This window comes from Schistocerca gregaria, chromosome 1, assembly GCF_023897955.1.
Source record: "Schistocerca gregaria isolate iqSchGreg1 chromosome 1, iqSchGreg1.2, whole genome shotgun sequence".
NCBI classification, from domain to species: Eukaryota; Metazoa; Arthropoda; class Insecta; order Orthoptera; family Acrididae; genus Schistocerca; species Schistocerca gregaria.
Window position 1 is genome coordinate 16,865,359 of NC_064920.1, and position 21,527 is coordinate 16,886,885.

Sequence of the window (21,527 nt, forward strand, 5' to 3'; positions counted from 1 at the left end):
TTGGTAGCAAATCCGAAGAAATTCTGGTCGTATGTAAAGTACACAAGCGGCAAGACGCAGTCAATACCTTCGCTGCGCAGTGCTAATGGTGCTGTTATCGACGACTGTGCCGCTAAAGCGGAGTTATTGAACGCAGTTTTCCGAAATTCTTTCACCAGGGAAGACGAATGGAATATTCCAGAATTTGAAACACGAACATCTGCTAGCATGAGTTTCTTAGAAGTAGATACCTTAGGGGTTGCGAAGTAACTCAAATCGCTTGATACGGGCAAGTCTTCAGGTCCAGATTGTTTACCGAGTAGGTTCCTTTCAGATTACGCTGATACTATAGCTCCCTACTTAGCACTCATATACAACCGCTCGCTCACTGATAGATCTGTACCTACAGATTGGAAAATTTCGCAGGTCGCACCAGTGTTCAAGAAGGGTAGTAGGAGTAATCCATTTAACTACAGACCTATATCATTGACGTCGGTTTGCAGTAGGGTTTTGGAGCATATACTGTATTGAAACATTATGAATCACCTCGAAGGGAACGATCTATTGACACGTAATCAGCATGGCTTCAGAAAACATCGCTCTTGCGCAACGCAGCTAGCTCTTTATTCGCACGAAGTAATGGCCGCTATCGACAGGGGATCTCAAGTTGATTCCGTATTTCTAGATTTCCGGAAAGCTTTTGACACCGTTCCTCATAAGCGACTTCTAATCAAGCTGCGGAGCTATGGGGTATCGTCTCAATTGTGCGACTTTATTCGTGATTTCCTGTCAGGAAGGTCGCAGTTCGTAGTAATAGACGGCAAATCATCGAGTAAAACTGAGGTGATATCAGGTGTTCCCCAGGGAAGCGTCCTGGGACCTCTATTGTTCCTGATCTATATAAATGACCTGGGTGACAATCTGAGCAGTTCTCTTAGATTGTTCGCAGATGATGCTGTAATTTACCGTCTAGTAAGGTCATCCGAAGACCAGTATCAGTTGCAAAGCGATTTAGAAAAGATTGCTGTATGGTGTGTCAGGTGGCAGTTGACGCTAAATAACGAAAAGTGTGAGATGATCCACATGAGTTCCAAAAGAAATCCGTTGGAATTCGATTACTCGATAAATAGTACAATTCTCAAGGCTGTCAATTCAACTAAGTACCTGGGTGTTAAAATTACGAACAACTTCAGTTGGAAGGACCACATAGATAATATTGTCGGGAAGGCGAGCCAAAGGTTGCGTTTCATTGGCAGGACACTTAGAAGATGCAACAAGTCCACTAAAGAGACAGACACTACACTCGTTCGTCCTCTGTTAGAATATTGCTGCGCGGTGTGGGATCCTTACCAGGTAGGATTGAAGGAGGACATCGAAAGGGTGCAAAAAAGGGCAGCTCGTTTTGTATTATCACGTTATAGGGGAGAGAGTGTGGCAGATATGATACACGAGTTCGGATGGAAGTCATTACAGCATAGACGTTTTTCGTCGCGGCGAGACCTTTTTACGAAATTTCAGTTACCAACTTTCTCTTCCGAATGCGAAAATATTTTGTTGAGCCCAACCTACATAGGTAGGAATGATCATCAAAATAAAATAAGAGAAATCAGAGCTCGAACAGAAAGGTTTAGGTGTTCGTTTTTCCCGCTCGCTGTTCGGGAGTGGAATAGTAGAGAGATAGTATGATTGTGGTTCTGCCAAACACTTAAATGTGAATTGCAGAGTAGTCATGTAGATGTAGATGTAGGGCTTCGAAAATCCTCATGAAACAATTGAACATGAATGTGATTCACCAAAACTGAATGTTTTTAGTGCTGTTTCACAAAGCAAGGTTTATGGATCCAACTTTTTTGAGGAAGGAACCGTCACAGGATTTTCATATCCTGCAATGCTATGGAACTGGTTATACCCACAACTTGACTCTGACAATTTCATCTATCAGCAAGACCCCCTGCGGGTTCGGGGTTAAGAATAGGCCTGGGGTATTCCTGCCTGTGGAAGGGCGCTTTACATGGTGCATCATGTTCATAGTATATTGAGATCTTTAGCCCTCTTTCTCGTTGTCGCATTGCAGTCCTGCTCGCTCTCCATCTCTTGGGCGAATGTTCATTCCTGGGTGCGGTTTCTGCTATGCACTATGCAGTGTCACTTTCTGCCGAGACGACGACTATGGCCTTCCTTGCACCTGATATCTATCACGGTAGCCAGTCTGTTCTGGTGGGGCCGCCATTTACCCTGTTGGTTGTAGCCCCCTGACAACACTGCGCCGTTAACTCCCCATGTATGCCAAGGATTAGATGCCTATTTCTCTGGGGCATCGGGACTCCCGGCTATGGCCATCCTGCCAGGCGGCCCTTGCTGAGGCTGGATGGTGCTTGTGGGGAGATCCCTTAGTTGGAGTGGGTGGCATCAGGGCAATGAAGTGTGGTACATAATCTCTTGCTGGTGGCCAGCCACCAGCAGTCTCCAAACATTCGAGGCCTCATTTAAATGCACTGAAGTATGACTCCAAATTGTTTCCTTCCCTGTCCCCACATTGTGGGGGAACAAAAGGCTAAGGATTGCAGCGATACTTATTCCCCCCGGTACCTCATCTGTTCACGAGTTGATGGGGAATCATTTATGTCAACGGAGCCTCAGTTTTTTGTGGAGCAGTTAGAGGACAAGTTAGGAGGGGGGGGGGGGGGGGGTGGAGGGCTTGTCCAAATTACCCTCTGGGTCAGTCTTCATCAAGACAGCATCCTCTGCCCAGTTATGGGTGCTCCTTGCCTGTGACAAGCTGGTGGATGTTTCTGTTTCCATTATGCCCCATAAGAGCTTAAATATGGTTCAGGGCCTTATATTCCACAGGGATCAGTCTGATGATGGACTGCACACCAACTTAGAACGACAGGGTGTTCACTTCATCTGGCGTGTCCCTCGGGGTTGGGCCATAACCACTGAAGGAACAGTGACAGAAACAAAAAAAAACCAGAAGGCACCCAAGAATCCAGACCTTGCGGTGGCACCCATCCCACTGCTCCCTACAAGCTCTGCATCTGAGGGTGAGGTGGAGATTCTGGCATACACTGAGGGCCTAGATCTTGCCAGACCCTCAGACACGATGGATGTCGCTCACACAGGTACTCAGTCAGTGGTAGCAGGTGTTCCAGCGGTGTAATCTGTCTCCTGAGTCCCTTCACGTCTTTTTCGACCATGGTCAGTGTCATTCTCCAGTGGACTTGCAGTGAATTTTTCCACCATTTGCCAACAACTTATTGGCCTTCACCCTTTCTTCGGCATTGCTCTCCAGGAAACTTGGTTTCCGGTGTTGCAAACCCCCGCCCTCTGTGGCTATCGGCATTATTATCAGAATCTGGCAGCTTATGAGAGGATATCTGGTGGAGTCTATGTCTATGACCTTAACTCTCTTTACAGCAAGTGTGTGCTTCTTCAAACGCCTTTAGAGGGTGTCGCTGTTAGGGTGTGGATGTCACAGGCTGTTACTGTCTGCAGTATCTATCTTCCACCGGATGGTGATGTCCCACAGCATGTATTGTCTATACCGACGTTTCAACAGTTGCTGTTTGAGTTGGGTACGCTTTCACTCTTGTGGGACAATCCGAACAATGTTCATTGCTGGAAGGCTGCAGTGTTTTCACTGCAGAGCTCGTCGGCATCTCTCGCGCCCTAGAGTATATCTGCTCCTGATCAGGTTAGTCCTTCGTTATCTGTAGCGACTCCCTGAGCAGTTTATGAGCTATTGACCAGTGTTTTTCTCGCTCTCATCTGATGATGGCTACCCAGGAGTCCCTCCATACTCTTACCCGTTGCAGCGGCTCTGTGGTCTTTGTGTGGACCCCGGGTCGTGTCGGCATCCCAGGTAATGAACAGATTGACACGCTGGCCAAAGAGGCTGTCGATGCACGAGCCCTGGAGACTGGTATTTCGGAGTGTGATCTCCAGTCAGTTTTGCGGCAGAAGGTCCTCGGTACCTGGAGTGATGAATGGCGCACTCGCCTTGCCCCAACAAACTTCGGGTCATCAATGAGACTACTGGTGTGTGGTGTTCCTCCTTGCGAGCCTCTCACAAGAACTCTTTTTTTCTCTCCTGGCTGTGCATTGGCCACACCTGGCTGACGCACACTCATTTATTGTGCCACGATGACCCACCTCTATGTCGTTGACCGTGGTCCACATCTTGTTGGCCTGTCCGCTTTTAACTGTGCTCAGGCAGACGGTAGCACTTCCTGATGCACTCCCTGCACTTTTAACAGATGGCGCTGCAATGGCAGGCTTCTTTTGAGTTTTATTCATGCAGGAGGCTTTTATCGCGCAATCTAAGGGTTTGTCACTTTTTTTGTGTTGAGTCTGGCCTTTGGCCTATGGTTTTAGATTGGTGTTTTTTAGTGTCTCTTTCGGTCGTTGGCTTTTCCTATTTTTTGTTTCCATGGTCAGCCTACCACAGTAGAACTCTGTCTGCTTTTAATTCCTTGTTTTCTGGTCTTTGTCTGTGTCTTTCTTGTTCTGTGTTGTCCCTTGTAATCTGTGTTACTTGTTCTTTTTCTTCTTCTTCGTTGGTGTTTTTGGTCATGGAAAAAGGAACCGATGGCCTTTGTAGTCTGGTCCATTCAACCCCCAAACCATCCTATCAGCAAGATGTAGCACAACTGCACTGGCACAACAACGTGTGCAGTTTCCTCTATGCCAACATACCTCAACCTTAGATAGGGCGTACAGGACCACGTGACCAGGCTTTACACTCTTGGCCTCCTAAGGTCCCCTGACTTAACACCATGTGATTTCTTCCTATGGGGGTATGTTAAACAAAGTGTTTACATCCCTCCCTTATCTAGTGACACTGATGAACTAAAAACCAGAATATCAGTTGCTGTAGCTTCAGTGACAGAAGACACCTTCCACTCAGTTTGGGATGAATTCGGCTATCTGCTCCTTTTTTTAAAGCTTGGTGTCTTTGCAGCTATACCGTTGTTACTTCTCTCTTGAAATCAAGCTGAGTAATAGTATGGTTTCTTGCTTTATTATACAAAATCCAACTGTTTTGTATGGCGACATCTAACATCCATGTAAAGAGACACCAGTACCATTTGTAGCTTCTTACTGCAATGCGATAGCATGCTAGATTCTGATCCATCTGATCAGTATCTCCGATATATGTATTATATTTGGCTACCAGTTTTGGTCTGGGAATCATTATATTCGCTTTTTTAGTTGCGAGACCATCTGTATCAAGGGCATGTTACAACAGCCACATATCAGATTCAATTAGATTTGATAAGACTGACCACATCATCCAGCACACAGAAGGAAAGGACTGTAAACCCATTGTGAGAACAATGTGTTGAAAGTGTAATGTGGGACTGTGTATTGACTGTTTTATTCCATTTCATATAAAATAATGCTGAGTTCAGGGTTTGATTTTTGATTATTAATTGTACTGTGTTGTTGTTGTTGTGGTCTTCAGTCCCGAGACTGGTTTGATGCAGCTCTCCATGCTACTCTATCCTGTGCAAGCTTCTTCATCTCCCAGTACCTACTGCAACCTACATCCTTCTGAATCTGCTTAGTGTATTCATCTCTTGGTCTCCCTCTACGATTTTTACCCTCCACGCTGCCCTCCAATACTAAATTGGTGATCCCTTGATGCCTCAGAACATGTCCTACCAACCGATCCCTTCTTCTGGTTAAGTTGTGCCACAAACTTCTCTTCTCCCCAATCCTATTCAATACTTCCTCATTAGTTATGTGATCTACCCATCTAATCTTCAGCATTCTTCTGTAGCACATTTCGAAAGCTTCTATTCTCTTCTTGTCTAAACTAGTTATCGTCCACGTTTCAGTTCCCTACATGGCTACACTACATACAAACACTTTCAGAAACGACTTCCTGACACTTAATTCTATACTCGATGTTAACAAATTTCTCTTCTTTAGAAACACTTTCCTTGCCCTTACCAGTCTACATTTTATATCCTCTCTACTTCGACCAGCATCAGTTATTTTGCTCCCCAAATAGGAAAACTCCTTTACTACTTTATGTGTCTCATTTCCTAATCTAATTCCCTTAGGATCACCCGACTTAATTCGACTACATTCCATTATCCTCGTTTTGCTTTTGTTGGTGTTCATCTTATACACTCCTCTCAAGACACTGTCCATTCCATTCAACTGCTCTTCCAAGTCCCTTGCTGTCTCTGACAGAATTACAATGTCACTGGCAAACCTCAAAGTTTTTATTTCTTCTCCATGGATTTTAATACCTACTCCGAATTTTTCTTTTGTTTCCTTTACTGCTTGCTCAGTATACAGATTGAATAACATAGGGGAGAGGCTACAACCCTGTCTCACTCCCTTCCCTACCACTGCTTCCCTTTCAGGCCCCTCAACTCTTATAACTGCCATCTGGTTTCTGTACAAATTGTAAATAGCCTTTCGCTCCCTGTATTTTACACCCTGCCACCTTTAGAATTTGAAAGAGAGTATTCCAGTCAACATTGTCAAAAGCTTTCTCAATGTCTACAAATGCTAGAAACGTAGGTTTGCCTTTCCTTAATCTTTCTTCTAAGATAAGTCATAAGGTCAGTATTGCCTCACGTGTTCCAGTATTTCTACGAAATCCAAACTGATCTTCCCCGAGGTCAGCTTCTACTAGTTTTTCCATTCGTCTGTAGAGAATTCATGTTAGTATTTTGCATGTCAACACCTGCTTTTTTTGGATTGGAATTGTTATATTCTTCTTGAAGTCTGAGGGTATTTCGCCTGTCTCATACCTTGCTCACCAGATGGTAGAGTTTTGTCAGGACTGGCTCTCCCAAGGCCATCAGTAGTTCCAATGGAATGTTGTCTACTCCAGGGGCCTTGTTTCGACTCAGGTCTTTAAGTGCTCTGTCAAACTCTTCACACAGTATCGTATCTCCCATTTCATCTTCATCTACATCCTCTTCCATTTCCATAATATTGTCCTCAAGTACATTGCCCTTGTATAGACCCTCTATATACTCCTTCCACCTTTCTGCTTTCCCTTCTTTGCTTAGAACTGGGTTTCCATCAGAGCTCTTTATGTTCACACAAGTGGTTCTCTTGTCTCCAAAGGTCTCTTTAATATTCCTGTAGGCAGTATCTATCTTACCCCTAGTGAGATAAGCTTCTACATCCTTACATTTGTCCTCTAGCCATGCCTGCTTAGCCATTTTGCACTTCCTGTTGATCTCATTTTGGAGACATTTGTATTCCTTTTTGCCTGCTTCATTTACTGCATTTTGATATTTTCTCCTTTCATCAATTAAATTCAGTATTTCTTCTGTTACAGCATTGTACGCCAAATATAACTGAAGGAGGTGGTGCATTTATTAAGACACTGGTCTTAGATTTGGAAGGCTGGAACTTCATGCACTGTGGTTCTTCCATGATATTCCTGACTCTCTTAGGGAAAATGCCAAAATCATTCCTTTCACAAGTCCTTAGCCAACCCACCTGTCCTCCGCTTATTTCTTGGATGGATAAATTACGAACACTAATACTTATGCAAGTGGCGTTGCAATAAACAAAATGAAACTTTAGGAATTCAAGGGATTTATCAGTTCCAGCAATGGTACTGTGTCAACAATCTGTGTGTACCTTCATCTTCCTTCTTCTCACAGTCATCTTCAGCCATTATTTTTGTGCTGCTTGGTGCACAAGAAGTAGCTGGACATCACAAATGAAACACTTTTATAATGAGACAGTATCTTGATAGAATATCTGCTTGTGCTCTAAATGTGGTGGTCTCGTCTTTAGTGAAACACCACAACAGTACATTCATAGTTGTGGCGAGCATAAATGTCCATAATGTATGCATAAAACATTTGAACAGTGTGCAGGTGTGATTTCTTGCTTCAGGCCACTTCTTTTGGGGACATTAATCCAATCAGCCCACAGGGTGTCCTAGTGACAGTTCATGTGGTGTTGGGGACATTTAAATCCTGTAACAGCTGCTTCAGATTACTCTCGTGATATCTTGCCCCCACTCGCACAGCACTTCCTTGTGGAATACAGCATAATGACTCTTATGTATGATTACTCCAGTATGGGTTTCCAAGTTGTACCTAAGGAAAAATCTTTACGCTGGTAATAATGTTTGAAAAGCTCCTTGATTCTGGTTGGTGAGTGTGGGACTTTCATGCTCTTGTTTTAATTTTAGAATCACTGTCTGTAGCATGCTCCTTGTAAATACTCATAGAAAAGTTGCTTTGCTGTTAAGCAGTTGTACACGTTAAGGAGCTGTATGACAAAAAAGTCTAGGTGTGTGTGACCAACAAATGTGTGTCATAAGAGTTTTGTTTTTGCATAACGTGTGTCATAATCTTCTTGTGATAATTTTGTTGTAAGTTTGCCTTTTCAATTATGTGTAAGGGATATTGCATAGGAGGCATGGTTTTTATTTTCTTAAGTAAATACCATGTTTAATTAAAAGTAAAACAATTAGACTTTTCTTAGCAATTTCATTTTTGCATGAAAGCCCATAACTTTAATGTACTTTTCTACGTAATACCCACCAGGAACAAACTTCAAGCACCACCCTTATAGAAATCTGCTACCTGAGCATAAATTTCAATAATTTGCGTGTTCTGTAACAGTTACATAACACAAACTTTATGCCCTTTGAGGAAACTCATCACATGATGTCAAAATTATAAAGCATCTGTTCTGTCTCCTTTCTTCATCAGATTTCTGCACCAAGTGATCAGTAATGACTGTCACCTGCTTTATTCCTCATCATGCACATTCATACAACCACCTTTGAAACCTCTCACTCATTGCCATACCACCCCATGACTCATAAATGTCAAGAATTGTGGTTTATGCAATTGTTATAAAATGTTTAAACTATTGAAAGTTATGCTTAGGCAGCTGATTTATGTAAGTATTGTATTCAAAGCTGGTTATATGGTACGAACATCCTTTAATATTGGTGGGAATTATGTGGAAAAGTATATCAAAATACAGGTTTTCATGTAAAAAAGAAATTGATAGGAAAAGTCTGCTTGCTTTATTTTTATTTCAAACCTGTACTTACTTTAAAACAAAAAAAAAGAAAAACATACCTTTTATTACTAGATCAGCCTTTAGTTTGACTGTAAGTTATGAGGTCAATGTGATGTGTACAAGTTACCAACTGAAGTTCTTTACGTCTGTGTATTGTGAGCACATGTACTGGACAACTGAAATTACTGCAAAGCTCATTCTATGTTGTGGTTCTTGTTTGTAATACACAAGAGTAGAAGGAAAAATTACTATTACTTTTTGCAGGTTGGTCATCTGCTGAAATTTGGCAACAGTACTAGGATGTTTATTCTTCAGGGACCAGATACGGATCAAGAGCAAGAATCAGAGTTAACTGTGACAGAACTGCGAGAAAAGCGGAGAATGGAACAGGAGGAACGAGACAAAGAGGAATATATGCGTGAAATGGAGGAGAAAAAACGCAAGGAACGTGAGGAAGAAGAAGGCATTGACTGGGGCATGGGTGAGTTTGGATTATTCTTCTCTGAAGGATGTTAAAACTTTTTCATGTCATCTTTTCGGCTTCCAATTGTGAAACCTTTATTATCACTTACCAGTTCATATTTCTCTTCTGTCATATCAGCAGTAGGTAACGCTCCCTGCATTCGTAATGTCCTTTAAGCTGCACGGACTCTCTGACTGGGTGGTGGTAATGTTAAGAATAGAGAAGTAGAACCATTAGTGGTTGCTGGAGTCACATGTACAGATTGGGGACTCTCAAACTCGATGCCAGTCTGTGCCGCCATTCGTTGGACTGTCAGATGTGGGCATGTTCCGGCAACCACTGCGAGGCACATTCATCCTGGCGTTTGAGGGTGATGGTATACCAATATGATTTAAAACCTTATGTCCCTCCACCTGTATGGTGCTTTAAGTTGTGGAAAATCAGGCACATGTTCTCCTGGTGCAATTCCAACACTACATGTTGAGATTGCAGATGTCTACTGCATCCGAATGCTCCATGTGCCCCTCCTCCCACCTGTGTCAACTGTAGACAGCGCCACTCTTGCTGCTCGCCAGACTGCATGGCACACCAAAAGGAGAGGAAAATTATGGATTACAAGGCTGAGTCAAATACTATCTGCAATTTAGTTATGTTTTTGCTTATTTTGGTACTACTGTCGGTTTACATTGATGATGCATGCTTATTACCTTTGCTATTTTCAAGCTGCTTGGTTAGTTTCATTATCACTGCTGTGCTGTTAATCATGGTTGCTCTGCTCTCTATTTGCACCAAAGAAGAGCTATGTTGGAAGGCGTATCATTGAAGACTTTCCGTGCAGTACGGGAACAGTGTTTTGCCACAACAGAGTGTCTACAAATGGATTGAAAAATTCCGAAATTGTCGCACAAGTGCTGCGCATGATGAAGGAGCCAGGCGACTGTTTACCGCCACAAATGAAGAAACCGTTGAGTGTTCACGTGAAATGATTCTCTTGGACAGGCGATTAACTATTGACGAAGTTGCATATTGTCTCCAAATTAGTCACTGTTCTGTCTACGAAATCATCCACAACAGACTTGAGTCTGGTCCCTTTAATCTCACAAACCAACCAACCACAACAAACTTGGATTCCATAAAGTTTGTGCAAGATGGGTCCCTAAACAACTCACACAGTTGCATAAACAAACACGCTTGGACACCTGCAAACAACATTTGGATCACTATGGTACCAAAGGGAACAACTTCTCAGACAGGGTCATTACTGGTGACAAGACATAGATCCATCGTCATAAGCCAGAGAGTAAACGGCAGAGTATCGAATGGAAACATCCAAATTCGCCATGCAAGAAAAAGTTCAAGACCCAGCTGTCCACACGAAAACTGATGCTTACTGTTTTTTGGGACACACAAGGTCCAGTACTGCAACATTGTGGGGAAAGGGGCACCACAATAAACAGTGTACATTACAGTTGCTTAATGCCAGGCTAGAGTGTGCAAATCAAAGCAAATGCCAAGAATTGCTGTCAAAAGGTGTGTTGTTGCAGGACAATGCCTGTCTGCATACTGCTGCCAACACTGATGAAACGCTCCAGAAACTCAAATTTGAAGCATTGGATCATCCTCCATATGGTCCCGATCTTGCCCCTTCTTACCATCACTTGTTTGGTCCACTCAAACAGGCATTAAGGGGCTGTCGATTTGCCTCGGATGAAGCAGTGAAAGATGCAGTGCATTCCTGGCTCGCACCTCAACCGAGAACCTTCTTTTAGGAGGGCATCAGGAAGCTCGTACAATGATGGACCAAGTGCATTGAAACGCAAGGAGACTATGTTGAAAAATGATGTTCTTGTAAGTTTCGTGTGATTACAATAAAATTTTATAACTACTTTTCAGATAATAATTGACTTACTGTCGTACAAGACCCTGGACAGCTGACCTACCGAGAGGTTAAATTGAAATACGAAAGGTTGAACCACGTTTGATTGCTACCATTTTACACTGCTACTATTATGACATCACCTCCATTGGCGATGGTATGCTCCTCATCTAAGCCTGCCCCAGTGGGGATGTCAATCCGCCACCCTACCCACCCCTCCCCTCCCCTCCCCTCCCCTCCCCTCCCCTCCCCTCCCCTCCCCTCCCCTCCCCTCCCCTCCCCTCCCCTCCCCTCCCCTCCTCTCCCCTCTATCCCAGCCAGAGAAGCTCCTCTCAAAAGGAAGGTGATCCCTTGGGACTCTACCTTTCACGGTCTCTCCCTGTGGTCAAGTAGACACCAGCCAGTGGTCAAAGGAGACACTAGTTGCTGGTCGAAGGGCTTCATGGTCCTCCTCTCTCCCTGAAGCTACTTCAGAGAAGCCCTCCCAGCAAGTCCTTAAGAGTGCAAACAGACGAAGAAGTCTGTTAAGGAATGGGAGACTCTGGAGGCACCCACACCACCACTCCATAACAGTTCCACATCTGAGGACAAGGTGAAGATTCTAGCATCTCCCAAGGACCTAGATGTCGCTGACACCTCAGATTCAGTGGTACTGGACACCAGCACTCAACCGATGGCAGCAGGTGACTCCCTTCCTTGGTCTCTTCATGCCTTCCCAGATGGTGGAGAGTGTCATCCTCCAAGTGGAATTGTGGCAGTTTTTTCTCCCACCTAGCTAAGTTACGGCAGCTGTTAAGCATTGTACCTGCTTTTTGTGTTGCCCTTCAGGAAACCTGGTTTTCCGCAATGCAGACCCAATGCTTCCTGGCTATCAGGATTCTAAAAAAATCGTAACGACTATAACAGAATATCAGGTGGAGTCAGTTTTTGTATCCTTACCTATGTACGCAGCCAATCTGTGCCCTTTCAAACATCTTTAAAAGTTGTGGCTGTCAGGGTGAGGACAACACAAGACATTACCACCTGCAACATCTACCTTCCTCCAGATGGTTAAGTGCCGGACCATGTATTGGCTGCACTTATTTCCCAATTCCCCCCACCTTTTCTACTTCTGGGTGATTTTAGCGCTCATAACCCTTTTTGGGGTGCAACTAATATTACTGGCCATGGTAAAGATGCCACAAATGTACTAACTCAGCTCGACCTCTGCCTCCTAAATACAGGTGCCCCACTCATTTCATTGTGGCACATACTTGGCCATTGATCTCTCAGTTTGCAGTCCTATTCTTATATCGTCTATCCACTGAAGAGCTCACAACAATTTGAGTGGTAGTGACCACTTTCTGCTCTTCCTGTCCCTCCCCCAGCATAACTCATCTGGACGCTTGCCCAGATGGGCTCTTACCAAAACTGACTGAGACTCTTTGACCTCCACTATAACCGTTGAATCTCCATTGCATGGAAACATCAATGAGGTAATTCAGACCATTACTGCCGCAGCTGAATAGGCAATATCCTGTCCCTCAGGTCCCTTGTGGCGGAAAATATTGCCTTGTTGGTCACTGGAAGTCACTGTGGCTATTAGAGACCACAGGTGGGCCCCTCCAATGTCATTGTGTCACTCATCTCAGTGCCTTCAAATGACTCCTTGCCCAGGACCGTCAGCTTATGAAACGATGGAAGTAGGAGTGTTGGGAATGATATGTGTGCATCATTGGAACACGAACCTCTCCTTCCCAGGTATGGACCGAGCTCAGATGCCTTTACGGATATCAGACCCCCGCATGTATACCTCAAATTTCCACAAATGGAGCTGTATATACTGATTCAGACATAATCACAGTGCATCGTGCTGAGAATTATGCTTGCACCTCTGCATCTGAGAATTACTGCCCCATCTTTCGTCTCTTACAACAGCAAGTGGAATGACAACACTTATCTTTTGCTTCACGCCACCCTGAGCCGTTTAATGCTCCATTCAGTGAGTGGGGATTTCTCAGCACCCTTGCTGATTGTCCTGACCACTGCATCCAGACCCCTTCCATCACCAAATGAGTAAACATCTGTCAGCAGATTACCAGTGCCACCTTCTTGCCATTTTCAACCGCTTCTGGAGTGACAGAATTCCTGTCACATTGGCAAGAAAGTATTATTTCAAAACTAAAGTGTATCATAACTGTATTGCTGTCGATTCCCTTTATGATGCCTTAAAGTTAATAATGGTACAACGTGTCTGGCAAAATAAAGTACAGTGCAGGACAGAAGGCATTTCTATTTTCTAAACAAATATTTATGTGCTTGGTGTGGAGGATAGCTACGTAAAGAAATTCACTGTCTGAGTAAACTTCTGTTTTCCTAGCATCTCATGGAACTTCAGTGGAACCTACAAAATTCACCTGTAGGTGCTACTGGTGGCTTTCTAGCCTTTGAGTAGTACTAATACTGAACCCAATAATGAGATGTTGTTGTTGTGGTCTTCAGTTCCGAGACTGGTTTGATGCAGCTCTCCATGCTACCCTATCCTATGCAAGCTTCTTCATCTCCCAGTACCTACTGCAGCCTACATCCTTCTGAATCTGTTTAGTGTATTGATGAATGAGACATGAATTTAGTCATAAAAAAACATTAACAAAAGTCATCCTGGAATATGCTAACAGAACACACATTAGTATCCAAAATGTACTTATAATTGAAGGAAGAGTTACAAGAAGTTATGATGGCAGAATAACTGACTTGTATAACCAAAGATGTATCACGTTTTAATTTAATAGTGGTAAAAATATTAAGTATTTAACGTCAAAACAACCTTAAAGTGCTAGGTACTAAGAGTGTGATCAGTCTGACTTTCTGGAGAAAAATATTCATTTGCATGAGCAAATATAAATACTGCTGATGTGGACACAAGTAAACTGAAAGTAGTTCGAAAAGGTACTATCAGCTTCCAAGCTAACATAGATCTCTAACTACACTACCAATCAGCCTGTCATCACAACAAAGATTTCACGTTCACATTCGTTGACTTCACCGTCTCACAATCAAATGTCTCCTTCCAATCTAACCTAGATTCGAGGACATATTATAGATCAATCTTGCAGAACAACATTGATTTATTGTCCACATTCTTTGGCTTTTTCACCTCACACCCGAACTGTCAAATTCCAACATGACCTACAGTAGCCAGCTTAGAAGAATGTCTGGGGGGGGGGGGGGGGAGAGTCTGGCAGGGGGGACACAGTCCTTCCCCTCGCTCCCTTCTGCCCCGCAGCTGCCTACTGTCAGTGGTCTGGGCCATCTGAAAAAATTGCTCTACCGGTAGAATTCATTCATAAACAATATTTTTTGAACTAACCTGCTCTAGATCACAACCTACACCCACATTCCTGCTGAATAGATTGTTCTCAGCTGTGGACAGTAGAGCTCAGGTGCTTGCTATAGCTCAGTCTGTCACCATAACTTAGCTTCTGCCTTTGAGATGAAATTGTCAGTTGCAAAACAGATAGCGCAGAACAGCTGTTTATACCAGTAAAAGAAATGGCTGAATGTGGCAGAAGTATATTTATGTTTCAGACTGAATCGTTAATAATATTTTATCATACTGGATGCAGGTGTGTCACTACCATTGGCTGCTTCCCACTCGACGTGGAGACACATTACCGCCATCTTCTGTATACCGAAAACCAAGCACATTGCATGGACAGCCCTTTGTCAAGTTTAATCGCCAAACCAATAACGTGTTTCAGTTGCCCTGGATTTGGACAAACCACAGTGACTTGTAAGAGCCAAGAAGACTGTCAGATTTTTGGCAAAAACAGTTCATTAATAAAAAGAGAAAAAAATAAAAATGAAGTCTTTGTTACACAGGAAATATGAGTACCTCCACACAACATTCTGATGAAGAATATAGTTGACAGTTGAGATACAGCTGCGGAGAGCTTCTGGCTGTAGAAGCAAGTAGTGCTACTAAGTTATTATTTTATACGGTAAATGATTGTGTTTCATTGTACAATTGTGAATAATTGCTAATGTTGGAATTGTGGGTGGAAAATAGTGCTATGAAGATCCACTGTTAACTTGTGGAAGTAGTGGAATATACCCTAGTATGAAGACTTGAGTTCCACTTGAGAATTTATTTTTGTGGCAGAATTATTAGAAGGGAATTCATTTTCAGTGATTAGTTGGTCAAAAAATGTTTTGTGTTGAAATCGAAGAGACTAACAATATATTAGTCGTCGCTGACGAACCCGGAATTGCCTCACTATTGCTAAATGTCCATCTCCTCCTCCACTCTTCTCTTTGTGCATCTCCTCCTCCTCCTCCTCCTCCTCCCACTGCCCTTCTATAACATTGTGCCCCCGATCTCTCATTTCGCCCCCCCCCCCCCCTTCCATCCATTCATCCATCCAATCCAAACCAAACCAAACCAACCAACCAATCAAGTCCTTTGCTGTCTCCGCCAGAATTACAGTGTCATCGGCAACCTCATAGTTTTTATTTTTTCTCTCTGAACATGAATTCGTACTCCAAATTTTTCTTTGGTTTCCTTTACTGCATGCTCAGTGTGTAGATTGAATAACATCAGGGATAGGCTACAACCTTGCCGCACCCCTTTCTCAACCATAGTTTCCCTTTCATGCTCCTCTACTCTTATGACTGCCATATCTGATTTTTGTACAAGTCGTAGTTAGCCTGTTGCTCCCTGCATTTTACTCCTGCTACATTCAAAATTTCAAAAAGAGTATTCTAGTCAACACTGTCAAAAGGTTTCACTAAGTATACAGATGCTAAAATACATGTGTGCCTCTTCTGAACCTATCTTCTTAGATAAGTCTTAGAGTCAGTATGGCATCATGTGTTTCTACATTTCTTCAAAATTGAAACTAATCTTCCCTTCTTCTACCAGTCCTTTCATTCTTCTGTAAAGAATTTGTGTTGTTGTTTTGCAACCATGACTTTTTAAAGTGATAGTTTGGTGTTGTCATGGGTGGCCTCCAAAGGCTATCAGTAGTTCTGATGGAATGTCGTCTACGTCTGGGGCCTTGATTCGACTTAGGTGTTTCAGTGCTCGGTCAAATTCTTCTAGCAGTACCATACCTCTCATCTCACCTTCATCTACGTCCTTTTCCATTTCTCTAATGTTGCCTTCAACCTCATCTGTTTTGTATAGAATCTCTATATTCTCCTTCTGCCTTTTGGCTTCCTCTTGTTGGTTAGAACTGGTTTTGCATATAACATCTTGATATTCATACACCTGCTTGTCTTTTATTAAAAGGCCTCTTTAACTTTCCTGTAGGCAGTATCTGCCTTTCCCCTGGTGAAATATGCTTCTAAATGCTTATATTTGTTCTCTAGCCATTTCTGCTTATCCTTTTGTACTTCCTGCCAGTCTCATTTTTTAGATGTTTGTATTCACTTTTGTCTGTGTCATTTGCTGAATTTTTACATTTTGTCCTTTCATAAATGATATTCAGTATCTCCTTTGTCACCCAAGTATTTCTACCATTTCTTGTCTTTTTACCTATTTGATCCTCAGCTGCCTTCGCCATTTCAACTGTTAAAGTAACTAATTGGTTTTCTATGGTATACCTTTCCTCTGTACAAGTGAGTTGTTGCCTAATGCTCCCTCTGAAGCTCTCAACAATCTCTGGTTCTTTCAACATATCCAGATTCCATGTCCTTAATTTCCTACGTCTTTCCAATTTCATCATTTGTAATTTACAGTTCGTAGCCAATAAATTGTGATCAGAGTCCACATCTGACACTTGAAATGTCTTACAATTTAAAATCTGGTTCCTAAATCTCTGTCTAACTATTGTATAATTAATCTGAAAATTTCCAGTCTCTCCAGGTCTCTTCCATGCCTTCTTTATTCTTAAACCAAATTATGCTCTGTGCAAAATTTTACCAGGCGACTTCCTTTTTCATTCCTTTGCTCCAGTCCACATTCACTTACTATTTTTCCTTCTCTTTCTTTTTCCTACTGCTAAATTCTAGTCCCCTTTCCCCTTTCACAGTTAAATTTCCAAATCCCTTAACCATCTGAATAATTTGTTTTATCTTACCGTACATTTCTTCACTCTCTTCCTCATCTGCGTATCTGGTTGGCATATACACATATTCTGCTGTGGTGGGCATGAATTAGTGAGAGTCTTTGCTAGAATAATGCGTTGACTATGCTGTTCGTAGAAGCTTACCCCCATTCCTATTTTCTTATTCATTATTAAACCTACTCATACTTACCCCTATTTGATTTTGTATTGATAACCCAATATTTTCTGGACCAGAAGCCGTGTTCCTCCTGCCATCGAATTTCTCTAATTCCCACTATATCTAACTTCAGGCTATCCAGTTCTCTTTTTAAATTTTCTAACTGACATGCATGGTTAAGTGATCCAATACTCTGGTCCATACCACAGAACATCAGTTTTGTTTCTCCTGATAATGTCATCCTCCTGGGTAGTCGCCACCCAGAGATCCAAATGGGAGGGGTATATTACCTGCAGAATATTTTACCCAAGAGGACACTATCATCAGCTGTAGTTTCCCCTAGCTTTGAGCTGTTGGCAGTTCCAGCACAGAAAGGCCATTTTGGTTGATGTTACAAGGACAGATCAGGCAACCATTCAGCTCCTACAACTACTGAAAAGGCTACTGCTCCTCTTCAGGAACTGATACCTTCTCTTAATGATACGAAAGAGGAGGTAACCTTTGGAGCTGGTAAAGGGAGAACACAAAGTTTCTGGTGTGGTAAGTGGCTGAGCACAGTAGCTCAACATTTATTGGTTTACTTAGTTTACACAGGCATTCACAGGTGTACAGAAAATTCATACTTTTTCCCTTAAAACATTGAAACAATAATCCTTTAAAACATTAATATCATGCAAATTTATTAGAATGTAAAATCCTCCAAAAGATTTAAAGAATGTTACTGAAATTCTTCATTACCCAAAATTTCATTTCCATTCAACATCAGAACCAATAATCTATAAAATAATCACAATAATAAAGGTATTTAGAATAATAACTGACATTAAAACCATTAACCTTAAAAATCTGAAATAATCTAAGGTATTGCTTCTAAACGAAATAAGCTTAAGTTCAGAAACGTTAGTTAGTGCTTCACAAGTGCTAAATATGTATGGGAATTACCTGTTACCTCCTGCGCATATCTCCCTCTGTGTCCTTCTCCATCCCCTTTCTGTCGACATCCTCATTCTCCCTCTCTATGTCCATGTCCTCCCCATACGCTGTCCATCTCCTCTTCCCCTGTATCATGGGTCTTGAGCCTAATGTTGTTGATAGCAAAACCTTTACCTGAAGTCACTTAAAATGATTTGCTGGGACCATTGGTATCTGTGGAATGAGAGAGACAGCTCCCCAGCGGCTGGACCTGTGGTGACAGTAGCTCCAGTGACAATATTTCACATAGTTTTAATCTGCAAACATATAGGATCACAGAGTTTGGGGTGATTCATATTCCGTAGTCTTAGGATTCTTGACCATAAGCTGGCAAGCCATAAATACAGCTTTCCCATTTTCTGTTAAAAGTGACTCTGAGAAAGGAAATGAAACTACACATTTTCACAGCACAGCACTTTCTTCCTCATAAGCAGGTTTAAGTTTAACAGTAAACCTGTACATTGTTGTTTGAAAAAATATGTAACCATGTCAAACCGAACATTTATTAGAATAAGAATTTGAAGTACATCATTTAAGACAGTTTTGAGATTCTTGTTACCAATTTTCCCCCTTTATTTAGTATATACTGGGCCTCTTCCTGTTTCTGATTATGAGCAATCACCTCCCCCCGTTCATTACATCCACCACTGATGCAGTTGATACAACTTTTCTTCATAGTAGTAACAATCTTAATGACCTTAAAACCTGTGCTGAAAATACACTCACTCACACAGCATATTGGTTCAGAGCAAATGGTTTCCTGCTAAATGAAAGTAAAATTCAGCAGATAATCTTCACTCTAAGAGACAAGCCACTATCTGATGACAATAGTTCTGTTAAATTCCTGGGAGTTTATTTAGACCAAAAGTTATCCTGGGGCCAAGATGTAAACTATATTAGTAGTAAGCTATCTAGAATAATTTATTTATTAAGGCAACTCAGAAATTGTGAACCTGAAACATACATCAGATCATCTCATTTTGCATTTTTCCAAAGTGTAATATCCAATGGCATTATCTTGTGGGGTAACTGTAGTCATATACATGCCATCTTATTATTGCAGAAGAAAGCCATTAGGACAATTACAAATTTTTCACATAAGGCTCACTGCAAACCCTTATATACTAAACAAAAAATTATGATAGTAATAAACCTCTATATATACAATGTCTTAATCTTTACGAAGAAGAACCTATAAGATGTGAAACGTAGAGAAAATGTACATTGTCACAACACAAGAAGCATCAAACACATATACACGAATTACCACAGATTATCAAAATCAATAAATAGCTATGAAGTCACAGGACACAAACTATTTAATTAGCTGCCACATGCTATACAGGATCTTTCTGAACATACATTCAAAGAAAGACTGCATGAATGATTTATTGCCCACCCGTTCTATGATATCATTGAATTCTTCAACTGTAAAATGCAGTAATCCAACAGATGACCCACTGTACATTTATTGTAATATAAGCTTGCACAGTATAGAGTAGCATGGAGAGCTGCATCAAACCAGTCTCAGGACTGAAGACCACAACAACAACACAAGCTAAAATATTTCAGTGGGTCAAAACCTTATCACAAAGTATTATAAATTGTATCTTCATTTGACATTGTCAATTGCTGTAATGGCATAAAGACAATAAAATCTTTCATTACTATTATTATTACTACTACTACTACTACTACTACTACTACTACTACTACATGTAAATAAAATAAAAGACAGTACTGTACTGGAATGCTGCTGTAATTGTTAATTGCAACTACATTAGCAAAAGGCCTATTTCAGCATTATTGCTGTTATCAGTCTACCTGCAACCGAATACGCTTTGTTAAATGTTGTAACATTAAAACTATTAACAAATTTGTTTTACTGTGCGCTAGTACTTACTTTCATATTGCATTGTTGCGATGTTGCTGTCTTATTATCTTACTATTGCATAGACTGTTTTGAACTACAGCCAAATTTTTAAATATTTATCTTAATCTCTATTAACCTGCTGTTGTTTTCAAATGTAAGCTAGGATGTTGTCACTTGTATATACTGTTGTGGGTTGACACCTACAATTAAGATATAATCCAGTGATGTTGTATGGTTACAGTTGGTTTATTGATGTGTAATTATCTGTGGCATGGGATTATAATCTTCGTTACGTTTTTGTAGTGTGTATATATCTGTGTTTTTATTTAATATGACCAACTTGAATTGAGCTGTAAGATTTCACTAAAGTTATGTAGAAAATTTTTATTTTTAGGTCTGTTTGTTTGTTTAATATTTCATCAGGGTTTGTCCCTGGGTGTATATAGATTCTGATTTCTTCCAAAATATTTTAAATTCCTTTTGTTGTTATATGCAACGATTTTCCCCTTTATATATAAAAACAAAGATGATGTGACTTACCAAACAAAAGCGCTGGCAGATCGATAGACACACAAACAAATGTCTGCTTGTGTGTGTGTGTGTGTGTGTGTGTGTGTGTCTTTTTCCCCTTAAGGTAAGTCTTTCCGCTCCCGAGATTGGAATGACTCCTTACCCTCTCCCTTAAAACCCACATCCTTTTGTCTTTCCCTCTCCTTCTCTCTTTCCTGACGAAGCAACCGTTGGTTGCGAAAGCTTGAATTTTGTATGTATGTTTGTGTGTCTATCGACCTGCCAGCGCTTTTGTTTGGTAAGTCACATCATCTTTGTTTTTAGATATATTTTTCCCACTCGGAATGCGCTGGCAGGTCGATAGACACACAAACATACAAATTCTAGCTTTCGCGACCAGCGGTTGCTTCTTCAGGAAAGAGTGAAGGAGAGGGAAAGACGAAAGGATGTGGGTTTTAAGGGAGAAGTTAAGGAGTCATTCCAATCCCGGGAGTGGAAAGACTTACCTTATGGGGTAAAAGGACAGGTAAACACTCGCGCACGCACACATATCCATCCACATATACACAGACACAAGCAGACATTTGTAAAGGCAAAGAGTTCGGGCAGAGATGTCAGTAAGGCGG

At 41.6% G+C, this 21,527-nt stretch overlaps 1 protein-coding gene across 2 annotated transcripts in view; it reads left to right on the forward strand.

The window, feature by feature from the left end:
* Nucleotides 1-21,527, forward strand: part of LOC126328052 (kanadaptin-like) — a 224,401-nt gene that overhangs the window by 31,058 nt on the left and 171,816 nt on the right. For both annotated transcript variants that reach the window (XM_049995979.1, XM_049995987.1), the window contains exon 2: nt 9,268-9,484. In XM_049995979.1, the coding sequence (XP_049851936.1) occupies nt 9,268-9,484 (217 nt within the window). The remainder of the gene's footprint in view (nt 1-9,267; nt 9,485-21,527) is intronic.